Here is a 17,690-nt window from a genome sequence, read left to right on the forward strand (position 1 = left end):
TCCAATGTCCCTAGTGAAACAGACAAAGTCCACACGAGATACCTGGAACCAAAATTCATCTAAGAATTGTGATGCAGGCGTGCTAACCACTTTTACCAATGTGTTGTCTGGGCGTAAAAAAAAGACATCTGTGAAGCCTCTTCCGGGGTGACGATGCTTTTTAAAATCGAGACCTATTTCTTTGGTACTGATTGATTACTATGAAGGCTTAATCAACACTTCCAAAACACCAAAGTTACTCAAATGACCTTATACGTTGTTGTTATTATTAATAATGGCTGATATTTGCCTGTGTGGAGACTGATGTTAATAATTTCACGCAATTGTTATCAGTGATTTATACTCTGAACATCTAAATATATTCAAAGTTTTATGAAAAAGAAAACAGTAACATTTGGGAAACATATTCAAATCCGGTCATAATTCATTCTCTCTTATGAGAAACAAATGCCGTGAATGTCAAGAGAGTCATTTGTTTGTGTATTTATTCATTCATTCAGTCATTTATTCATTTGGGGACTGTGTATTCAAGGGATATTTATAGTTTCGTATCGGATTTAATCGGGGCCCGTACGGTGTGGGCAGGGCTGGCTACACAGCGCCCCACGTGGCTAAGAGCGGCGTTACACACAGTAGCAGGAACGCTGCGTTGAGCCGCTGTGCGCCGACAGGAGGGATGTGACCCCGGAACAGGACGACGCACTCCATTCAAACACAGCGCACAAGAAAGAAAAGCTGGACCAGGAGGGGTAAGATCACCATTGTTCCTTCCTTTACATGATCGTCGGCGGCGGTGTTTTCCAAACCGCTGGCTTCCTCGCCCTCGTGCAGAGTAGCGGCACCTGGTTGGCGTTCGCACCCAAAGGAACTTCTGCATTCAAGGCTTTTGTCTCGGGCGTGCTAGCCAATTAGCTTGGCACCTTAGCATCGGCTACTTTACTCTGGGCACTGCGCATTAAATGGTGCCTCTCTGTGTCTGGTAAACAAATAAACGTTTAGTCATACCCAAACGCTAGTCGGTGCCATGATCGGGAGAAAATGTTAAAAATGTTGACCAAAATGTTCCCTTTCATGCTAGCGGCAGCGCTGCTACAGTTTGAACGTCCCGCAACATGAACGCTTGAACCCATCACTGTAATTAGCTTTTTCTCTTTTAAAGAAAAACGCGTTTTGTGAGTTTAATTTGTATTTCGTGTAGATGTACGAGTAAAACGCGTGACATTGTGAAAGGAACTGTCAGTCAAAAGTAATGTCAATCCAGCATCAACAATGAAGTTGGATTCATTCATTCGTATCTATAACTATATAATACCAATGTTTCCCGACCTTTGCTGAATCAACGCCTCACAGTAGATGGGAATCACTGGCTTTATTTCAGCTCAATAGATCATGTACATTTAAATTCTATAAGGAGTACACTTACTTTATTTACTCTTGTGCGTTCATATTTTTCCAACCACAAATGCACCTCAATTGCTTTTCCTGTGTGAATCCGCTAATGGCTCAACTCCTTCTCGGCATTTCTATTTTGGGATCATGCCTGCATGGATGCATTGTGCCACCCTGTCTCACAGTGTTCGCTTTCTGCATGTGAGGTTGCCGACAGCCATTTATGTATTGAAGCTGGCATCCTTTCAGGAGCATTGGGGAGAGCGGCGGCCCGATGGGGTCAAGTGCTGCGACCCCCTCCTGGCAGCGAACGGCTGTTCTCATGTGCCGCAATATGTCAACCTCACTCTGTACATCAGCCTCACTGAATGGCTTGTGGAGGCCCAATTCTGTTATTTTGGCAAGTGATTATTATTATGTATTTATTTAGTTGACCATAGTTGTTTATCAGTTGCCTGTGAACTGCAGATCAGCTCACAGCCTCCTGCTTGGCTTGGCACATTCCTTTGACACCCTGTCAACATTACCGGGCCATACAGTATCCTCCTGTGGTCTGTTACATTGGCTCGAAAACTGCATATGTCCATTCGTGACTCGATGCAACTTGTTCAAACAGATGCCCGTTGAACATAATTACAATTTCCTTCATCGGCTTCAGGTGACCATCTTGGCCTGTGCGATATACCCGAACGGTTCAGCCCAGGAAAATGGCCGAACAACCAGGCACCATTGCCTCACAACAATTATGATAATAGGTGAAAATCAACAGCTAATACTAATGAAATATACTCTGCTATGCTTCTGAATGTTCTAAAGTCGTGTTTCCATGAAAATGTTGCATAGTAGGTCGAGCTCCGATGCAAAGGAAAAAAATAATAGCCTAATGTGAATAGATGTAATCTTTGCATCTTCTTACAAACCAATTTTCGACTTCGGAAGTAGAAGTACGACTGTATTTATTTTTCCTAAAATGAAAATTTGTGAAGTCAGTCAGCATCCACTGAGAATTTAGTTGCAGAGGTTCAATTTAGTGCTGGCGGTCAAAATTAATCGACAACAAACTGAATATCTAATGACTCACCTTTATATGAATAAAATCAGATTCTTTGATTAATTGATGGGATAAACTATAGGATAGATTCTAAAAATATTGGATCACTTTGCATGTTGCTCATGGCGTTTTCCCCTTGCACAGAGATCATATTCTCAAGTCAGAATTTGATTCTGTGCCTCGACGTGCACACGTTTGAAATCTTTCAGCCTAAACCCCCAGGGAGCAACTTAAAGGCTGCAGCTTCTGTTGCGGTTTCTTTGAGCATCCCTGTGCAAGAACTCTGGGAGAAACTCATTATGACTGATCCTGCATCTACTCCACCAGTGAGACAGCACATTGGATTTCCCCCCCCCCCCAAAACTTTGCAAGGGATTCATGTTTTCAGTCCCTATTCATTCCCTACTCTATTGCAATTATCAACATCAACTGCAGAGCCCATGTTGCGAATTAAAACATCAACCAACTCATGTAAACTGTCTCCCAGATGTGCACCATTACAGATGAGTTTATGTGAAGGCGGCTTCTTTTCCAGCTTCACCTTAGCCATCTTTGAAGCAGATCTGTTCAGTTGAGCTAGATTGTTTGAGTTTATGCCTCAAGTGGTGACAACAAGACATGACCTACTTATCAGTCACAATCCAGTTCATTACCATTGTTTGCCAATACTGTAGCCATTGTTGTAGGCACAGTCCATGTGAGGAGGTGGCGTTCAATACGGGGCAGCCCGTCGACATTCACTAAGTCTGAGCAAACCTTTTCCTTCGGCCTCTGGTGTCGTGTCATCTGACTCTCACGGCCTACTGACGATTGAGTCAGTTAGCAGTTATTACCTCGGCAGGCACGGAAAAGGCTGCGTGAATGAATAAAAAACACCATTAAGTTTTGGTAGAGTGGAACAGAAAATGAATCCGTGTCGCCGTGGACAGTTGAAACTCCAAAACACAGATGACAGCAGCTTGGAGTTCTTCTACTGCTGGTTGCCAGCATACCAGTTAGAGAGAATTCTGTCCAAATTTACTTGGACATAATTCAGTATGTTTTATTCCTGTGACCACATAGCTGCTTTCCAGAAGCGGGCCAGACCGTTGGCAGTTCAGTTGGCACCCGCTGCACCATGCTTGCTGGCAGCCTACTTGAGTTTCCCCGCACATTCGCCGAGGTTACTAGAGCGCCCCACTTGCGAATTCAAGCTATTGATTTTGCTCTGCTTTTCTGCAGATCATCCAGAGTTCAGCGTGAACGTTTACCATCTGTATGTCTCAATTCCACTTACTAAACTTTTGGGAGGAGACTCATTGTTGCCTTATTTCCTGTGCATCTGCTTCCTGAAGGAGTTTGATTTGTGTCAACACAGTCCGCTGTTGTGCATCATGTGAGCTGCAGAGTCAGCCAAGTGGCACAAGTGGACAGAGCCGTGCCTCAGTGACACTCTTTGCCCTTCGTGACCCTCTGCAAATAGGAGGAACTATCACATTGCATGTTATCCCCCAAAGCAGACTCAGCGCAGTCAGTGATTGTTCATATCTTTCATGAATTTCTCGTCTTCTCACAAAGACGCTAAATGCTATGTCATAAATGACTAAATTGGTGTGCTATTTATAGTGTTCTAAATTTAACGTTCTGCTGTCTTTTAGAAATGTCGCACTACTGTGGCATTCAGCAAATAAGGAAGACCGTATCATTTGCAGGAGCTTGCCAAATGGGCACTTTACGGAGTCCTCATAAATAGTGTTTCCATCTTGGAAAAAACTAAAATAATTGCCACACTATGCTTTCAGTTTAGCATGTATCCATGCAGCGGTGCTGCTGTAGTTGAGAAGGCGATAGTCGTCCAATGAAAGGAAATTCCAATCTTAAATACGCATATGTACTGATGGTAACTTTGTGCTCCAAAGCATTTGTCAGCATAAATGTCAAAACAAATGATACTCTGATACAGCATTCAGAAACTGCCCATGAATGCTACAATTATCCTCGAGCTTCCAGCCGACTGAATGGCAAAGTGTTTTGCTGTCCTGGTGCAAGGAGGGAATGTGGGACGAAAAGTATTAACCACACAAATTATTGTATTTAGCAGCAGTAGAAAATGAATTAAAGGAGAACGCATCCATTTATCAATTGCAGTATTATCAATCAAGAAATGTTGACGAGATCTGTGGATAGGAAGGGGTATTTGACTACATATTTGCTTGATGATCATTCGTTATTCATTAACGCCCATAAGTTTATATAGGGTTGTGAAGGGGATCGGAGGATCTTTCTTCAGAATGTTCTGAATGCCCTTTTTCTTCATCTTAAGTCCACAAATGAGTCAAGACTGAATCAACAGCGCCAAATAGTTTGGTGCTCTCCATCATCATTTTGTTTGAGCAAACAATTTGTTATGCTTAATTGCCCATCACTACTAAGAACTTAAAAAACAGCCAAATTTGTGTGCACTGTATTTTAAAACTAGACTTTTATCATCATATACTGCCAACATTGGTTCAGTTTCCTGCTGTTTAAACATAACTGTAAAGCAGATCAGAATTGACCAAAAAGATCTGAAAGCTCGTGTAAGGATGAGGTTGTTGACGTGCAGTTGGGATTTTTTTTGAGTTGTGATACCCATTAGCGCTTCAGCACCAACATAACAGCGAAGGGTGAAGGGATTTGGGGGTTGGCTGGCGGGATGGGGATGCCGGGGGGGTTGGACTGCGCTCAGCATTAAAGAACGTCTTTCATTCCGTCTGGAATATTAGCAGTATGTGTCTGATCCCATTCGAGCTTCCCTCAAGGGATTAGTGTATATCCAACCCACCTATCAGACCCACACAAAGGAGCTCGACGGCATCCTTTATTGTTGTCCTTGAAATAGTCTAAAATGTCCAACACAGAAGAGAGCATGTAACAGTCATTCAACCGAAAAGTGCAATTCATAGACTTAACGGTGCTTTATTTTTATTTATTTTTTCCAAGAATTGCATTCATAGCAATTCACCAGCCGGAAAATAAAAAATATTTTCTCAATTTTTTTTCCGAAAATAGATGTCTTTACGGGCACTATGTTTGAGCACAGGCACATCAGAAATGTTTTTGTGAGTTTGCAAAACGTTTTTAATCTATCTGTAATGTGTACATTTGTGGAATAGCTTTTATATATACCGTATTGGCCCGAATATAAGACGACCCTGATTATAAGACGACCCCCTCATTTTCAAGACCCAAGTTTGAAGTTTGTGTGCGTGTGTGTGCGTGTGTGTGTGTGTGTGTGTGTGTATGTGTGTGTGTGTGTGTGTGTGTGTGTGTGTGTGTGTGTGTGTGTGTGTGTGTGTGTGTGTGTGTGTGTGTGTGTGTGTGTGTGTGTGTGTGTGTGTGTGTGTGTGTGTGTGTGTGTGTGTGTGTGTGTGTGTGTGTGTGTGTGTGTGTTCAATCATCATATTCAAACATCAGGTGCCAACATCAAGCAGATCCAAACACGCTTTTCATAAAAGCAGTCGTCCTATTTTGCACAGAAAATGAATGTGAAACATTAAAGCCTTTTGTCCTGACAAAAGCAGATGTGAAAATGTTATTCGTCTCAAAATAGGTATGAATATTAATGAGCCTTTGTTGTATAATTGTTCCACTCTTGGGGAGGAGGGGGGTTTCGAGGCAGCACCTTGTGACTATTCGTCATTGATGGTCCACTAAATGCAGGGAAACATGGTGATTTCGATTATTTTCCAAGGAGTGTGCGTTTACATCCGTCTCCATAACTCATGAGGTGATATGCGTTGGCTCATAAAATGTTCCTTTCTTATCCTATTCTTAAGTCTTACAATAATTGCCATCAGATTTTGATTTGAATGTTTGTAGAATAGTGCAAATTTCAATTGTACCACAAATTATGATCCAAAACAGTTCAATAGCATTTGAAACCCATTTTAAAACATTATCCTTGAAAATCAATGACTTGTTGAGAAGTGCACAGTAAAAAAAAAAAATGTTGTTTTCCTTTCCACTGGCTGGGTGGCTGTAGATTCTGAGCAGACTGGGACTTTTAGCCAAGGTTGGGTTTATTATTTTGACCTAGCAAATTGGGGTGAAGATGGAATCATATCACATCATCCATGTGACAGCGAAATATTGGTTTGAACCCAATGCGCTGGGTATAACAGCGCCATCCACTTTAGGACCCAGTGCTACGGTAGCGATTTCACCCAATTTGGGTTACTTGTAACCCAACAGTTTTCAGTATTAAAATATATGTAGACAATGGTGAAAGGGAACACTCGAATGAAACAGACATTGGTAAATAAGCATGGGATCAGATCATAGTCAATTCACTTGCTCACAGTGGCTACCAAAACAGCAGCTCCATCCATGTACTCCCATCCCTATTTGAGCCAACTACTCAATTAACTATAGCCCTGCATCAAAGAGCCTGTCAACATGTATTAGTGGCCCTTTTATGGAGATAAGAGGCTGGACTAAATTGCCAGAACTGGCCGAGCCACTGTGACTCTTGAAGATAAATTCTTAGGGAAGAACAAATCATTGCATATGGATATGCTGCTCTCCCAGGGTTATATTCTAATGTTTCATTTAGATTCATGAATTTTGTGTAAAGCAGAGCTTGCATTTATTTCACCAGATTTGGTTGTTTATGAAGTTCCACCGCATGCTCGGTGCGTGATAGGTGGGATCCAATGCGACAGCAGCTGACTTTGATGCGGGTGTGCTTTGCTGATTTCTTTTATCGTCTTTTGACAAAGATCCCCACTACCTCCCTTTTTTCCTATACTTTGCATCTCTGCAGACTGACGGGGAAAATAGGTCATTAGTTAGACCGGGTAGAAGAGATGGAAGTAGCGGGCAAGGATGAGATCTGTGGGAAAAATCACATTAAATATTAATGAGGCCTTGCCAACTGTGTAGCTGGGACTACTGAGGAGCTTCTAACGATTTATTCCTGCCTCAGGGGGTGGCGGGTGGGAGGCTGCGTTCTCTGGTGTGAGATCATCAATTTATGAGACTGTAGAACACAGCCCTCTCTCTCCTTTTGCATTTCTGGTTAAAGAACATTCACATGAATTGCTACTGCTAGAGTAGCTCAGGTGGCCAGTCTACAAAGTGACTTTTGGAGTCAAGGCGATGACACATTGAATGCTGACATGATTTGCTGAAGGAGACAATGCAAAGTCTGTCTTCCTGAATTTGTTGTCATAGAATTTAGACCCCAGGACTTGCACTGGCTTTTTAAGATTTCCCCACGGCCGCAAGGTAAAAACCCCAAGTGACATACAACTGTTAAATATTTTTAGAATAAATTATTCTGATTGTTCGACTAGTCCTTTGATTAATGGATAGGAAAAATTATTTTGGATCAAACCACAAAATGTGCATGTCAAGTGCAGGTATTATTGTCCTCATATTCCACATTAATGTCTGTTAGTTTAAATGTGTGTGTGGCCTCAAAAGTTAGAGCCTGGCCTGGTGAGTGACGTGGGAGTCGGCAAATAAAGAGTGTACCGGCTAACCGTTAGTAAGCATGCTGTAGTTAGCATGCTGAGTGCAAGGGTGTCAGTTTTGGTCTTAGCAACTTGTGTATACAGTTTATCTTGTTGCTTTTTGTTCCGTTAAGTACAAAGTAATTGAAAGTGCACCAGTAGCTGTGTCTATCCTTGACCAGTGGTAAAGGCAATGCAATCTGTTCAAGGCTATTGGTGACCATGGATGTCCTGTTTTAGTAAGTTAGGTAATTCTGCTCTGGGGTAAACAAATTTAGCTTCATCTTCCTTTGTAAGTGTGAAATGATTCAAACATTTTCATTGTCCGTCTTTTACAATGCAGTCATTTTTGAGACAATAACAATTAGTCCTTGTGGGAAAATGATCACTACAAAGCTTTGAAGCAAAGACTTTGCTTGAAAAAAAATTTATTTCGACCTCAGGTCAAAGTATATTCCGTTTTTCATGAGGTAGTTAGTTTTTAATTGTGGTTTTATTTTTCAAGTAATCTGTCTGTTCTATTGTTTTTTTTTGTGTGCACACAGAGCCACAGGAGCAGGGGGGATGAACCGCGAGGAAGCCCCGGGAAAGTCTCCTGAAGACATGTACATCCAACAGAAAGTGCGGGTCCTGCTAATGCTAAAAAAAATGGGCTCAAATGTACGTAGAACACGCAATGATCATGTTGAGCTGATTTTACGTCTACATTAGCTTGCATCGGTTGTGATCGTGTGAACTCCATTGACACAACATGAGACCTCAATCTGCACCACCTTATGAGCCGCATTCTGCATTTGTAAACAGTACCGTTCTGATCGACACTGTCAAATAGTTACTAAGTGAAATATTGTTATATTTTGGCATTTGGAGTAGTTGGGAACAGCACTGCCTCATACTGAGGACTGTTTCTAATATTTTGGTTATCCTTTTCAGCTACATGATGTGTAAAATGTGTCATATGAAAATACAACCGTAATAATAAACTTGCAGCATCTTGGTAAAAGGGAACTTTACTAATGGCATCCTTTTGGCACATTATTTACAGCTTACGCCAAGTGAAGAGGCTTTTCTCCGGAATTATGCAGGTGTGGTCCACAGTCAGATGAGCCAGCTGCCACAGCACAGCATTGATCAGGGTAAGGCTGACTCTTACGCGCAGCAGAACGTCCAGCGTATGGTATTCACACATCACATTGGCATCTTTGTGAGTTCACACATTTTTCTGGTGTGTGCACTCCAGCAGAACTCCCACATTCCCTGACTCGAGCCCCCACTCACTGTCCCCACAGCACTGTAAGATTACTCACAGTAGCAAAGAAACTGACGGCAAGAGAATGAATCATCCTGTGTGCTGAGTGCGCTTTTTTTTTCCCCCAATGGTTGCTTTTCACATGTGTCCGTACAGAATTCTTAACATCGCAAGTCTGACCTCTGTCAACCGAGTATTCATAGACTGTCATTTCATAGTGAGCTATGGTTGTTGTGATTTATTTCTGCCGTCAGATGGCGCTTTTGACCACATTTGTGCTCCAACCACTCCTTTGTCATGAGACTGCCACAAGATGACGCTATCATGGCGTTACATGGGCAGACCGCATGACTTTGCCCAGACCTTCAATGGGCTGCAGTGTTTTATGCTGTTCTGCGTCATATTACAAGTGTTACACATATGAGAGATGGATACACAGATGCATAGACACATAAGATTTTTGTTTATGGATGGATGGATGGATGGATGGATGGATGGATGGATGGATGGATGGATGGATGGATGGATGGATGGATGGATGGATGGATGGATGGATGGATGTTAACGATAATCTTATATGTGTGTGCGTGTGTATGTGTAAACAATAATTGTGTGTGTGTGTGTGCGTGCGTGCGTGCGTGCGTGCGTGCGTGCGTGCGTGTGTGTAGGCAAATAGGCAAACCCTCTGTACTTATGAACCTGCACAGCTGGCCAAAGGTGTGCTGGGTATGCATAATACATCACAAAAAGACACATTTAGTGTCTGGTGGCAGACTGCTGACCCACTCTCACTGTGTGCTAATAAATAATTAGTGGTGTTCATCTTATCCAAAGTGCAGTGATTAGGCCTCATGGAATTACCTAAAGTGCCGTTAATCACTTGGAAATGCTCAAGGACAACCGCTCCAACCATCACAGTGATTAGATTCATTAATATGAATTCTGAGATTTTATCTCATTTATATGCTGAAATTGTGCAACTATTTTTTTTTAGTAATCAGCTCGCCACTTAAATCTGAAAATTACTCATCTAAAATTGTTACTTCTCAGTGATACATTTTAGGAACTTGAGTATAAGAAATAACTAATAAAATAATGAAAGAAAATTAAAGTTGATTGCCTACATTGTAATTGTACACTTGATTGTTTTTTGTTTTTTTAAGTGTGCTGGAGCACTAAAAGGGATCAAGCTGTACAAATCTTGTGGATGGTGTGATCTTACTTCAGAATGACAAAAATAGACATGTTCTCAACCTGACAAAAACTGCAGCTGAATTATTAACATGATGGCACCCATTTCTCCACTTCCTCCTTCCATGCGCTTGTGTGATTGTCTGTAATGAACCCTTACGTTGTTTTGTTGTTACATTACATAGCATGTCATACATTTTATATTGGTATGAAAATAGCTGTGATTGAAAAGTAAACAGTCTATATTTACAACATTTTGAAAGACTCTGGAGTGGATCTCTCCTCCGTCTCAGCAAGCCAAAGTGTTCCCTTCGACATGACACGATAATAGGCTGATGTTTTAGAAATGCATTGAAGCTACAGAAAAAAATTCAAAGGTCACATGGTCCCTTTTGATAGCTGCAGGTTCTCATCATGGCGTGATAGCGGGTCATGTCAGACATAGCCTCATCGATTAGTAAGAGGGCAGCAGGGGCACAGCAAACATTGTCACTTTTAAACAACTCGGCTAACTCCAGAGGTAGAAGATGTGGCGCTTCCTCTTCTACGGCGCTTACATCAGACTCATCGTCAGTTGCAGTTCCAATTATTCCACAGGCCTAGAGCGCCCTCTTTTGTGAAAATAACATGTGAAATGATATAATATGTTAATAAGTTCACACATAAGTCGCTACTGAGTATAAGTCGCACCAAACTATGAAAAAAGCTGCCATTTATAATCCGGAAAATAGTTATTCTGAGATTTTTAAAAAAAATTATTCAAATAACGGCATTTATTAAATAGCTAAAATTTCAGTTGGCGTCACAGTAAAACCAATGAACTCGTTATCTCGTCTTATTTAACAGTTCTCTGTCTCAGAAACATAAAGCTGCCTCAACCAAGGCGGAGAGATTCGTAAAGGAGTTTCCATAGCAACTTTACATGTCCCGGGAAATCGAAGCTCCCCTGTGGGCTTTCGGTGTTGTTGCGACATGCTGCGGCAGTGGATTGGAATAAGAAGGGAGCTGGCGTGCAAATTACACAGCCTTAGTGTGATATTTTCATTCTCTGTCAGTGGCATCTCCTCATGCATAAATATGGTTTCTTATTTCACTTGACGACCTTGAAGTTAGTCAAATGTCTTATATTTGCTTTACAGTTTTTGAAAATGCAGACTTGTTATCTAAGACTGAATTTCAAATTAAAAAGAAGTCTGCGAAGATGTATAAACTCCATTTTAGCTTTCAGTACGCTTTCATTTCTATTGCAAAAATGTTTCAGCGCAAATATGCCGCCAGTCTATCCTAGGTGTCCTTAATCAGCCTCTGCCTTAGGGTCCATAAAAAAATCTTCTATGTGGCCCCAAGAACCCATCTAAATTGTCTTCACATTTGAAGGAATAAATAACTTTGATCCTAATATCTTTTGTACTAAGCGTTCCTGTAGCCACATTTTTTAATGCAGTTTGGTTAGTTACGCTACATCCTAATTTGGTTTGTGTATCCACTGCAACCTTTTTCATGATTGCCGGTCAGCATAGCTTTATCATGGAATATTCAACAAATATTCCTCACATTGTCTTACAGCCTTTTAGCAAGTCCAAACATCATCGGTGAAGCTCACATATTCATTAAAATACTGGTTATGAGTCCCATATATACTTTTTAGCTCATGGCTCGCTTCCCAAATGTCTGCTTTAGAAGAAGGTGTGTTTTGCAAGGACAAGTCGATCTTCCACCCTAATGTCTGCTACTGTCTTTTTAAGGAAACAGTAGTTTTTATTAATCATTTCACCGATCTATAATCAAGTAAGCTGTGATTCATTATTGAAATGTGCAGCTTATCTGTTTGTTATTGTCAACTTGTTAAGCTTGATCACTCATACAGTGAGGTGGGGGGCACAGACTACAGACGGATATTGAGCTGTGCTGAAGCTCAAAGCATTTTGCCTGCAGCATTCTGGCCATTATCTGTCGCCTGGCAACGGCTTTAAGGGGCCCGGCCTTTCCAGTGCGTAAGCCTCAGCTTCTTTGTGTAGTGCCTTATTGTGCATTAAAGGGCGTGTATGTCTGTTAGTGGCCGAGCAAGGTCCGAACATGACTCATAACATGTAACTGATGCGGCTGCCCATTCTCCCCTAGTTCCATTTGTCCTCTTAGTCATTCCACTCAGGCGTTGTCAAATGTTTTATTATGCATAAGTTGCTTCACAATTCGGCCGAAAGGTCGTTGTGAAATTGAGGTGTTCATCCTCCTGAGGCGCACCTACCTTCTTAACAGCAAATGTCAACATGCCGCTGCCTATTTGGTTTCACTTCATTACCATAGCCTCATTTAGTTGGCCGGTCAAAGTTCACATTAAAAGCACCCATCCAACCCCCTCCCCCAAGCTCAACCTCAATTCCATATAGAAACACAATCGCCTGTCTGACTCTGTTGAGGAGGGTCCGCTGTTTGTGCCAAATAAAGACGAAAGCTCAAGGTCTCTGGCCTACTTTGATATCTGCACAGTAATTAAATCCAACAGGCACTTGAGGGCTGTGGAGATAACAGCTTTCTTTTCTTTTTTTTTTTTTCCCCAGTCACTGGCTGGTTTCCTTCATGGGTGTCTGAAAAGGTGTTGGTGCTATTTATCTCAACATTCAGTTCGTCAACATACAGGCAGGAATGGGAGTTGAACAAGAAATGTCTTTTCAATTGGAGTTTATGTTGGAACCTGAATCCTTGTGCATGTATGCAATTGTATGTCGGACTTGTTACGGGATTTTGATTAACAATTTTTTAGTTTATTTACCAAATAGTTCCATCAATATTTCTTCATAATGTAGATAGATGACTTAAGTATTCCAAAACTGGTCAAACTAATTCCAAAATGGCCGCCACTAATAGGTGAATTATTGAATAGTGAAGACCACATGTGGAAGTTCACTCTAGACAGTTATTCTGGAAATGGAGTAATGTTTTCATGAGCCATAGGGTCTCCTTTCTAAGTCTCCTTTCTAAACGCCAGCTGCTCCTTTAAGAGATTTGCGCCATAAAGTCACTGCAGCGTTCACTGATCATCTGCGATGCATTTACAGCTCCATATGGTAAATTGACTTGATTGGACATGATTTGGAAAGGCACAAACCTGTCCATATCAGGTCCCACCGCTGATCGTGCATGTCGTAGCACAAACCAAGCAAGAAGACACGATCTGAGGGAGGGCACAGGAAAACGTCTGCTGCTTTGAAAGTCCCCATCAGCACGGTGCTATTTTGAGGAGAACACAAGTTTTAGCCACCGCAAAATAGACAAGCCGGGTTATCTGGAGGTGAACTCACATGTCTCACAAGACATGACGACAGATCGAGCTTCCAAAAGATGGATTCCAAAAACCATCTCCTGTCTGACTCTTTGTCCGACAGGTGCGGAGGACGTAGTGATGGCGTTCTCGCGGTCAGAGACGGAGGATCGACGACAGTGACCACGAGCCCCGACCCGCATCTGGCCTCACCCATCCCCGGCCAAATCCTCATATGTACGTAACACAGAAGAGTTCAAGAATGGAGGAAGGAACCGGAAGGGGCAGACATGCTCGCTCTGTCCGTCTCCCCTCCAATTTAAAGGAAAGCGGATGGCCGCGGATCAAGTGCTCGGTCGGCCGTTAAAGCGGCCGGCGGCCTTGATGCTCAAATTGTGTGGATGAACATCAAATGTAGTTTCTTTTTTGTTATTTTGTCGGTCACGCGGTGGATCAAGTGAGAACCGGCGACGTGCGGTGACTGCCGTGATTGATCTGTGGGGCCTCCTTTCTATACACCAGCTGCTCCTTTAAGATATGTGTGCCATAAAGTCACTGCAGCGTTCACTTGTCCACCGATCATCTCGTCATCTGTGGCAACTGCTGAGCATTATTTCTCCTCCACCCGGGTTTAGATTTGTGTTGTTGACCATCACAGTTTTATCACAGATTCCCTCAACACTATGGAGGTGTGTCAGGTTCTGTCAAAGCACGTTTGAATTCCTGTATACAAGGTCAAAAACATTGGTGCCCACACACTGTGGAGTTTTAAAGAGGGAAAAAACTTCCCATGTAAACACGCATGTCAATGCTCGAGTGCATTTTGAGCAACCAGAATCCTCGAAAGGCCAAAAGCTTTTCGGAACACTCATTGTTCAAGAACGAAAATGGTTTTACAAACAGTACACATGGCCTTTATTCACTTTTAGTTGAACGCACATGCTAAATTGAGCAGTTAGTCCATACATATGTGAGCGCGCGCGTTCCTGTGTTTGTGTGCATGTTCACGTTCACAGCTGGCCCACCATTCATCACCAGTCGCCAATTATTGGGTGGGGTGACAGATTCGGTGTGATTTATGGGATCCCCCCCTTTGAAACGAAGCCCCATGTTGCGCTTGTGCTGCTTTATTTTTTAACATGTGTGAAACAGAAAAAAAAAAAAAAAAGACACTACAAGACAGGTGCACATTCTTAAAATGTGGTTGTTATTGCAACGTGGAAAAAAGTTCATTGTAAAGTTACTTGGGAATCCTGATTGTGTGCTGTTTTTTTTAAGTAACACATTGAGACATTGAAAAAAAACAGACATGTAATTTATTGTTTACTAAACCGCTTCATGTTATTCAAACGCATCGTTGCAGTGATCAAAACTATTTGGTCATTTTTAACTACAATCAACCAAAATAGCACAACTGTGTGTGCTCTTTCTGTTTGTACTGGCTCTCTTGCACTATTATCAATTGGCATATTGGCACAAAAACATTTTGATACACAGATTGTGTTCAGACTGAAAAATGAAATATTTTAATTGACTCGGCCTATCTTTACCAATCAGTGTGCTTTTCTATAGCCACACTCTGTATTTAATGTGTTTTGAGTACACTTTGTATAACTTAATGATGTCATTGTAACGTTTGAAAGTCAAGCTTGTCTTTGCATCAGCTCACCTTGACCGTCGTGCGCTTCTTATTCCTTTTTTTCCGAATGTCTTCACCAGCCAACGTGAACAGCCAGCAGATGGGACGACAAAGACATATCTGTTTACTTTTGTTTTCTATTTGTCTATGCATCTGTTTTTTTTCCCTCTCTTCTGAAGCTGTCTTACTGTACATTTTGCTCATCGAGGTTGTTCTGCAACATTTTGGTGTGTGTGTGCGTGCGTGTGTGTGTGAGCGTGCATGCGTGTGTGTGACTGAAAAAGAGAGCGCACGCTGCTGTTGGATTTTTTTACTGGGATTTTTTTGTTTTCATTTTTTAGAAGGAGGAACTTTGTATATTATTTTAATCTCAGTCATAATTGATTAGTTGTATGTTTGTTTTTTGTTTGTTTTGGCTGCTGACAATGTCTTGATCTAAAGCTTCCAAACCTATACCAACTGAAACATTAAAGGCATTTGAAACAGTAACTCCTCTCTTTAGTTTCCTTGAACACCACTGAGTTGAATTTTAATTCAGTGCTGTTTCAGTGACAAGATGTCTGACATGAATCGGACGCAGGGACTGGTTTAGTGCGACTAATACTATTGCTATATTTAAATGATGCAGACTAATATTGGTCTGGTTTATTAACAGGGCTTTCAACAGAGGTGTGTAGACTTTCTGCTGTACATATGTTTTCATGTCGTTGGGCGAGTGTGCCTTCCCACTGGGTGAAGCAAAACCAAGAGGAATCTAGTGCGGAGGAGGGAGAGGCACGCTGGCCGGCAGTAATGCGGCGTCAAGAGCCAACACAAAGTTGTGTGCATGCAGACACGCACTCTGCGGCCCACCATTCACTTCATGACTAAGAGATGAGACGGTAGCTCAAATTCTCACTGCTGCTCAAGCTTCTCTTCACCAGCAACCAGCCAAAGGTGGTTTTGTGATATTGTGTCCTCCTCCAGGATTCCCACTCCTGTATCCGCTCACACACATACGGAGATGTCATTATTTGAATTTGGCAGCACAAACTTTGTATCAGGGGACCCATTACCTACTGATGCTTTCAAACGTAGTCAGTAATGCATTTTAGTCATCTGTTAAGTTTTAAAACCTACACCAGTGCAGTTTGTGCAAAATAGTGGACATCATAACCAAAACTTTATTATATAGCTTCTATTATCAAAAGAGTTTTAATTTAGTTTGTCTTTGCTACCTACAATAGTCCAGTAAAATGTTAGCAACTTTGTGTGGCTGCAATGATTGAAATAACAATCATTCAAACCTACGGGAAGAGTCTTCAATGACCCTAATACGACAAAAAACTTTTTTCAAACTGTAAAAAGGAGGGAGGGACGGACAAACGGCAGAATGCTGGATAGAAATTGACTGAAGTGCTTCATAATTACAAATTGAAACTAATAATACATCAGCAAGATTGAACAAGACTAATTTATCTTTTTTTTTTACTAAAAACTAAATTTTTTTAAAAAATCAATAAATATAAAGCTTGCACGGTTCGTTTTGCCAGTTTGGCAAAGGCGAATTACGCAATCACCAGTACGATCACAAAGGTCAGTATGTTGCATTGACTTTTCATTCACTTACATAATTTTCTCTAATGTGCTGTTAACCCAATGATGTTCTGTTTTATTTTAGTACGCCTTTTTTGTCCTGGTTTACACTCTGTTTGGTCACTGAAGAAAAATTACAGGTCACAGTGGTCTTGCCTCAAGTGACAACAAAAACAATTTCACACGCAAATCACAACATATGGTTTATTGACGCTGCAGGGCATTTTAGTACAGCATTGATGATGCTCAATGTGACGCTCTCCTCTAGATCAATAAACACACCAAATCTCACCTTATATCTGACATAAAAACTCAGAAATTCTCATTCAGTGCTTCACTCATAGCGCTTTGGTGTTGGGACCTCACGCTCACCTCCGCATGTGCTTTCATAAGCCTGCAGGTGTGGTTGCCATAGCAACGAGATGAAATCACCCGAGTGAACGGTGAGGTGATGCGAGGTTGAATCGAGCAAGCCCTGACCTCTCCACGGCTCTCGGGAACAGAGCGTCGTATTGAATTTGATTTGATTTTGTTGAAGTGTCCCAGCTCACGTCCCGTATCCTACGGGCCTCTGCTTAAAATGAGAGGGCGTGCAGCTGTCCTTGGATTATCTTTTGCTGAGACAGATTCTTAGAATACCTGCGACAGAATTATCCTGAACGTGACACACGGCCACGGAGCCAAATTTGGGGGTGGCTGGACATCAATTCTTATTTTGAACTGTGACATTCTCCTGGCATCCTTATGGTGATGCTTATTCTTACTGTGTTCAGACACTGTCAATAATATTGTAGAATAGAAATTATTTTTCAACTCATTGCTTGGATGGGGTTTCGCCTTATTCCCCTATTTTTTCCCAT

At 41.7% G+C, this 17,690-nt stretch overlaps 1 protein-coding gene across 2 annotated transcripts; it reads left to right on the forward strand.

The window, feature by feature from the left end:
- Window positions 1-590: 590 nt before the first annotated feature.
- ctnnbip1 (catenin, beta interacting protein 1) lies at window positions 591-15,744 on the forward strand. Of its 2 annotated transcripts, none has more exons than XM_088366226.1 (4): window positions 591-749; window positions 8,460-8,574; window positions 8,960-9,050; window positions 13,741-15,744. In XM_088366226.1, exons 2-4 carry the CDS (start codon window positions 8,479-8,481, stop codon window positions 13,797-13,799), a joined length of 246 nt encoding a protein of 81 aa, XP_088222352.1. In that variant the 5' UTR covers window positions 591-749; window positions 8,460-8,478; the 3' UTR covers window positions 13,800-15,744. The 2 variants fall into 2 exon arrangements, with proteins under 2 accessions (XP_088222352.1, XP_088222358.1); XM_088366232.1 differs by lacking the exon at window positions 591-749 and adding an exon at window positions 7,474-7,687.
- Window positions 15,745-17,690: the final 1,946 nt, after the last annotated feature.

The sequence above is a fragment of the Syngnathus floridae genome, chromosome 2 (assembly GCF_059516105.1).
Source record: "Syngnathus floridae isolate MCC-2025c chromosome 2, RoL_Sflo_1.0, whole genome shotgun sequence".
Taxonomy (NCBI): domain Eukaryota; kingdom Metazoa; phylum Chordata; class Actinopteri; order Syngnathiformes; family Syngnathidae; genus Syngnathus; species Syngnathus floridae.